The sequence below is a fragment of the Penaeus chinensis genome, chromosome 33 (assembly GCF_019202785.1).
Source record: "Penaeus chinensis breed Huanghai No. 1 chromosome 33, ASM1920278v2, whole genome shotgun sequence".
Taxonomy (NCBI): domain Eukaryota; kingdom Metazoa; phylum Arthropoda; class Malacostraca; order Decapoda; family Penaeidae; genus Penaeus; species Penaeus chinensis.
Window position 1 is genome coordinate 25,178,728 of NC_061851.1, and position 7,500 is coordinate 25,186,227.

General features: G+C 39.1%; 1 protein-coding gene across 1 annotated transcript in view; it reads right to left on the bottom strand.

The window, feature by feature from the left end:
• Window positions 1-1,305: 1,305 nt before the first annotated feature.
• Window positions 1,306-7,500, bottom strand: part of LOC125043202 (major facilitator superfamily domain-containing protein 8-like) — a 17,589-nt gene continuing 11,394 nt past the window's right edge. The window contains exons 6-8 of the mRNA XM_047639201.1: window positions 4,939-5,052; window positions 4,410-4,558; window positions 1,306-3,669 (exon numbers count right to left, since the gene is read on the bottom strand). Coding sequence (XP_047495157.1) covers window positions 2,722-3,669; window positions 4,410-4,558; window positions 4,939-5,052 — 1,211 coding nt within the window. The 3' untranslated portion in view covers window positions 1,306-2,721. The remainder of the gene's footprint in view (window positions 3,670-4,409; window positions 4,559-4,938; window positions 5,053-7,500) is intronic.

Consider the following 7,500-nt stretch of genomic DNA (forward strand, 5'->3'; position numbering starts at 1 on the left):
ATTATTATATTTATCATTCTTATTATTATTATCATCATTATAAGTATTACCATTCATATTCTTGTTAATTCTAATAAAAATGTTATTATATTATCACTATCATTATTGTTTTCATCATTATTATTATCATAAGTATCATCATTACAGTTACAAAAACTCAAATGTCAAATGAAGATCAAAACAAATAATAATAATACAAACAAAAAACAAAAATGAAACAATAAAGCGTGTGATAAATAAAAAAAACAAGATGTATGCAGTCACTAATATAATACAAGATAGATATCGTTTTATCTGCTTGAAGTGAACGCTATCAGCAATGGGGTAAAAATAGTACATACGGCAAAGAAGGGTATATTCAGGTATTTGTGTTAGTAACAGAGAACATGTTTTTTTGCTGTTTTTTAGGGGAGGCACGTGTCAGCTGATTCACCAAGCAGATATTGTTCTGAATAGATAATGGGAGGAATATTGATTAGTAGTGCTCTCCTTAGCGCAATATATACTTGTCTATACATGAATACATGTCCGTTAAGTAAAACATATATGCTATTTTTTATTCACAGGGAGACCATCGGCACACACACACACACACACACACACACACACACACACACACACACACACATATATATATATATATATATATATATATATATATGTGTGTGTGTGTGTGTGTGTGTGTGTGTATATATGTGTATATATATATGCGCATGTATACGTTTTTATGAGTATATACATATATGTATGGATGCATATATGTATGTATACATACATATATCCATATATATAGAGAGAGACAGGCATAAGATAGATGTGTATATATGCAAGTCTGTATGTATGCATACATATGTGTGTGTTTGTGCGTGTATGTGCAGGCAAATTAATGAGTATATATATATATGTGTGTGTGTGTGTGTGTGTGTGTGTGTGTGTGCACGCGAGCGTGTGTGTTTTTGATTGCTCCTCATACATGCTCTTTCCAATGGCTCTTGTATGAAGATCACTTAAGAAGAAATTATTTACCTTTCTTTACTATAACTACAAGAATATCAACAGTTAATTCCAGTAACACAATTATGTGCAGATCGATAGATAAATATCCCTAAGGTCAAATGAATAATTACTGGCTAATTATTGATGCTCTTCACTTATTCAAGCCCTGTCACTTACAACAATTTAACAGATAATTACTAATAAATATAGTTTTCTACATTCTACAGGGATAATAATCAGTTTACCCTCTTGTAAACCTTCTAATGTTGAGTAGTTAATTACTTTTATGTTGTCGAAGGAAAGTAAAAATAACCCTTTCTTTTATTCATTAACTTTCATTCAAATACTTGACAGAAACGATCAAATAAATTACAAGATTCTTCGCTATCGTACAGGAATGGAGACAATGTAAACAAAATGGAACATGTACGCGACAGGCTTTAAGGTGGACATTGTGAGGCTTTTTGTAACCATCACCGGAACCCATTCGAATGCGATGATGGAGCCTAGGCTTCGGATGAAGATGTCTAGAACTTCTTTATTAACCATAACAACGTCTGCACTCAAGTTAGATTTTGAAAATCTATTACCTGTATCACAATTTTGTATAAATTCTTATAACATGATATACAGGTAATCATTGACTACTAACTTGAATCAATGCCGAAATTAAGGATCAAACATTGCAATTGTGTCATGTGGTAATTGTGGTAACCCTGACTGTGAGGCGGGAGTTTGTAACGATATGTGAACGAAGCCATGATTCGAAGAGTTCGAAACGTGAAGGGTTGATGATTCGAAACTCTTGACTGGTTATGTTGTACGGGAATAATGGTTAAACTATATGTAGAAAAAATGGGTATGGGTCAGTGTGGATAACTTCACAGAGGTAAAAGAGGCAGTAAGTCAAGTAAAGCCAGTGCATTTCAGGAAGGATTTAAACGCAACTATCGGAATGCTATATACCATTTGCAACGAGTGTGTTCACAATCGTTCTCAAGACATTTAATCGTCGGTAAAGATAAGGTTTACCAACATTAGCAACTACTATATTCCATTATCAATAAATCAACCAGGATTATAGATTCCTTATTTTCAGACTCATGACAGCTCTCCTACCCGGGTGTGGTTACTCATCTAACCATAAACAAACTGAATGATGCCAATTTACTTATTTGTTAAAGGCTGCATAGATGTCGAAAATTTCACTGCCAGCGGTTGGTAGCAACTTTAATCGCCCCAAAGCGAATTAATAGACAGATAGACAGATATGTGTATGTATATAGTGCCTACATTTTGGGCATATACATAGGTCTATATATACACATGTACATGGATATGCACATATTGAGCAAAACAAACATATTGTAATGGCGGTCATTAAACTATTGTAATTCTGGACACCAATAATACATTAGTAAGGGGAAAGCTATCGGCCGGTACACATCTCCCGAAAACTTTCCCGATTAATGTGTGGTGAAAGATAGTGGGGCAATATAGTCGGGATTTTTATGAATGCCCAGTTGTTAGTGACAAACTCGGAAGTCGGGTACGAAGCGACTATAATGCGGCTGTTAATCAGAAATACATAATGCAGATTTAATCGAAACGCATTCGTCCCACCTCTTGCGCCGTGAAGTTATTCGTCCTCACTCATAACCTTTTCCTACACTTGTCAAAATGAACTCTTGCTTAAAATGCGTCTCTCGCGTCTCGCTTCCGGCCCTAGTGCTTTCCCGACGCCGCGGGGCCGTCGTGGCCTCTGAGCTCTTCCAGCGTCGGCACCTTCATGGGGACGAGTCTCGGGAACATCGCCATTAGCACCACCTCCGCCAGCACCATGGACACCGTCAGGATGCCGAAGGTCCACCTGGTGCCGAGATTCGTGTACACGTAGGACACGAAGATGGGGCCCATGATGCGAGAGAAGCTCCCCACGCCCGTCAGTACGCCCATCCACAACCCTTGGGGCTTGGGTCCCAGGATTTTCGAGAATAGGGCCTGGCCGAGAGACTGCGCGACGGGGTAACCTAAGATGACGATGATGTAGGCCACGATCAGCTGTGGGATGGGCAGCTGTGGCGTGGTCTGGCACCACTCCTGCTCCTCGGGGCAGCCGAGGGTGCAGTTACGCTCCCCCGCTTCCGTCTCGAGCAGATTGATATCTCCGAAGTACCACGAGTCCACGGGGCCGACTTCCAGGAGAGAGGCAGGTGCCGTTCCCATGGTCGTGGCGGTCGTCATGTCCATGGTGGTGGTGAGATTGCCTATGGTCTCGTTGCTGCACACCTGGATGGGGATAGTGCCCGGCCCCCACGGCAGGAACAGGAACGTCCCGATCATGAGCGGCACGAAGCCCACCACGATCATCACGATCCGCTCGTCGTACTTCTTGGACAGCACGCCGCTAAGCACGAACATAAAGATGGACAGGAACCCGCCGCCGCTGAGCGCGATCCCCACCACCACCATGGCCTTGTCGTCGGTCCAGCCGTACTGGTCCACCATGAAGGGCTCGGCCAGCGTCTCCAGCAGCACGTAGATGAAGAGCGTGATGAAGAAGCCGAACAGGATGGCGGAAAGGCTGATGTAGTCAGGCTTCGGGAGACGCAACGCCTGGTCCTTGTTACCGGCGTTCATCATGGCGCGCTCCTTCTCGGCGATATTGTACTCCTTGCGAAACGAAGGAAGGGAACAATGTGTGAGGGAATGGGAGAGAAACGGAGGAATGCATGCGTCTATATATCTAGAATATATATATTGACACAGAGGATAAGCAGAATGGTGACCTGACACTCGGATGATTATAGATATTAAACGGGCACTAAATTAATATAGATGCCAGAGGAATTTCCCCAAAAAGAGAGAAAAAAAACACGTATGTCTTCTGAAATCATATGTGTTTAGAACCTGTCATGGGTAAAAAAAATCTATTAAAACGAAGATATGACACTAGAATGTTCTTTGACCTTTCCCAACGTTTTTAAATCGCTCTCGGGACCTTCTAGGGTACGCCACTTCATAAATCAAGAGAAAGAGAGAAAAATAGGAAGTAAAAAACTAATCACAGAATACCGAATGCAGTGGACATGCGAGTAAGCAAGAGTACGAGCAGGAGCATGAATATGAGTGTGAATATGCGTAAGAGTACAAGCATGAGTAATAATATGAGTATGAATATGCGTAAGAGTATGAGCATGAGTATGAATATGAGTATGAATATGCGTAAGAGTAGGAGCATGAGTATGAGCATGCGTAAGAGTATGAGCATGAGTATGAATATGCGTAAGAGTATGAGCATAAGTGAATATGAGTATGAATATGCGTAAGAGTATGAACATGAGTATGATTATAAGTAGGAGCATAAGTACGATTACGACTTCGATTACGAGTATGAGTATGAGCATAAGTACCTGGAATATACAAGGGAGGAGGAGAATGAGATTGATGAGTCCCAGCAGCGCAGCCGTCCACCCGGCGGCGGTGAACTTGTCCCACACGAACCAGTCGACGCCCGTGTCCACTGGTTCGGGAATGGCGATGGTCACCACGGTCTGGATGCCTGGGGGGAGGGGGGTAGAGGGGGGTGTCTGTCTGTCTGTCTGTCTGTCTCATTCTATATATATGTATATGCATGTTTATATATATATGTATGTATATATATGCATGTATATGTATTTTGTATATATATATATGTACATATATGCATACATACATACATACTTGTATATATATTTATATGTATACATATATATATATATATATATATATATACATATATATATATATATATATATATATATATAAACACATATGCATATATATACATATACATATATATATACACATACACACATAATTATTTCTCTCTCCTTACCAACCAACCCTTCACGCTTCTAATCATATCAACAACCAGCAACCTTGCAACAGATGCTCAATTACCTGGCCCCACGACGAAGCCCAGAGCCTGTGCTGCTGCAATGATTGCAATGCCAACTGTCCTCTCCTTCAGGGTGGTCGAACCAGCCAGGTAAGAACGGCACAGAGTCACATTGGCTTGAGAATGAGAGAAACATTTATATTCTTTATAATTACTGTTATGTTGCTTGGGAAAGAGGCATTTTATATATATATATATATATATATATATATATATATATTATTTTTATCTATTTGATGTTTATTATATTCATTATTATTATTGTTTATCTTCTTGTTTCTTATCATTATCGTCATTAGTACTATTATTCATGACAAATATTTCAAGTCCGAGGTACGAGTTGGTATATTATTAAATATAAAAGGTACTCTTGCTAATTTATGGGACAGAAGGAGGGAGGGAGAGAGGGAGAGAGGGCGAGAGGGAGAGAGGAAGAGAGGGAGAGAGGGAGAGAGGAAGAGAGGCAGAGAGGAAGAGAGGGAGAGAGGGAGAGAGGGAGAGAGGGAGAGAGGGAGAGAGGGAGAGAGGAAGAGAGGGAGAGAGGGAGAGAGGGCGAGAGGGAGAGGGGAAGAGAGGGAGAGAGGGAGAGAGGGAGAGAGGGAGAGAGGGAAGAGAGGGAGAGAGGAAGAGAGGGAGAGAGGGAGAGAGGGAGAGAGGAAGAGAGGAAGAGAGGGAGAGAGGGAGAGAGGAAGAGAGGGAGAGAGGGAGAGAGGGAGAGAGGGAGAGAGGGAGAGAGGGAGAGAGGAAGAGAGGGAGAGAGGAAGAGAGGGAGAGAGGGAGAGAGGAAGAGAGGGAGAGAGGGAGAGAGGAGAGAGGGAGAGAGGGAGAGAGGGAGAGAGGGAGAGAGGAGAGAGGGAGAGAGGGAGAGAGGGAGAGAGGGAGAGAGGGAGAGAGGGAGAGAGGGAGAGAGGAGAGAGGGAGAGAGGGAGAGAGGGAGAGAGGGAGAGAGGGAGAGAGGGAGAGAGGAAGAGAGGGAGAGAGGAAGAGAGGGAGAGAGGGAGAGAGGGAGAGATGAAGAGAGGGAGAGAGGGAGAGAGGGAGAGAGGGAGAGAGGGAGAGAGGAAGAGAGGGAGAGAGGAAGAGAGGGAGAGAGGAAGAGAGGAAGAGAGGAAGAGAGGGAGAGAGAGTGAGGGGGAAAGAGGGAAAGAGGGAGGTTGAGAGAGAGAGAGAGAGAGAGAGAGAGAGAGAGAGAGAGAGAGAGAGAGAGAGAGAGAGAGAGAGAGAGAGAGAGAGAGAGAGAGAGAGAGAGAGAGAGAGAGAGAGAGAGAGAGAGAGAGAGAGAGAGAGAGAGAGAGAGAGAGAGAGATGGAGAGAGAAGCAGAGAGAGAAATGGAATGAAAAGTGGAAAGAGATGGGAAGATACATGAACAGCATGAGAGAGACAAACAGACAGAGAGCTAAAAAGACAAACAGAGAAAACGACAAAAATAAAAAAGGAAGAAAGAATGAAAGACGAGGAGAAACACACAAAAACAGTCGGTCCCAGAAAACAAACAAACAAATATTATTTAGTCACTTTTCTCTCTAATATATCTATCTATTAATTTATTCATCACTATTTTTGCTGCTACTGTTGCTATTATATTATTATTATAATTAATATAATTGTGAACATTATTATCATAATTACTATTATCCTTATTACTGTTGTTATTATCATTATCATTATTGTTATTATTATTATTATTATTATTATTATTATTATTATCATTATTATTGTTAGTATTATCATTATTATTATTATTATTATCATCATTATCATTATGATTAACATTATTATCATAACTACTACTGTTATCATCATCATTATTATTATTATTATCATTTTCATTATCACTATTAGTATTAGTATTATTCTCATAAATGCTCTTATTATTAAATGATATTGATAATGATAATGATGAAAAAAATAATTAATAGTAGCAGTATTATCGTTATTGTTATTAATTTGATTATTAGTGTTATTACTATAGTTACTGTTGCTTGTTGTTTTTATTGTTATTATTATTGTTATTATTATCAATATTATTATTATAACTAGTATTACTAATATCATTTTCACCATTATCATCATAATCATTGTTATCAATATCATCATCATTATTATATTAGTAGTAGTAGTAGTAGTAGTAATAGTTGCATTTCTGTTGTTGTCATTATTATTATCATCAACATCATCATTACTGTTACTATTATCATGACGATCATCATCATTATTATATCATTGTTGTCGTTATCATTATTATCATTATTATTAATACTAGCATTATAAAAATAATTATTATTGTTATTATCATTATCATTATCATTATTAGAATTATTAGAATTATTGTTATCATTACTATTAATATTATCATTATTATCATTATTACTATTATACAAATAAATATATATAATATATGAATATACATATATATATTCATATATATATATATATATATATATATGTATGTATGTATGTATATATGTGTGCATACATATACGCACACACAAATCTATCGATCTATGAATCCGATCTATCAACCTACAAATCCACCCTCTCCCTCTCCTCGTCTCCCTTCCCT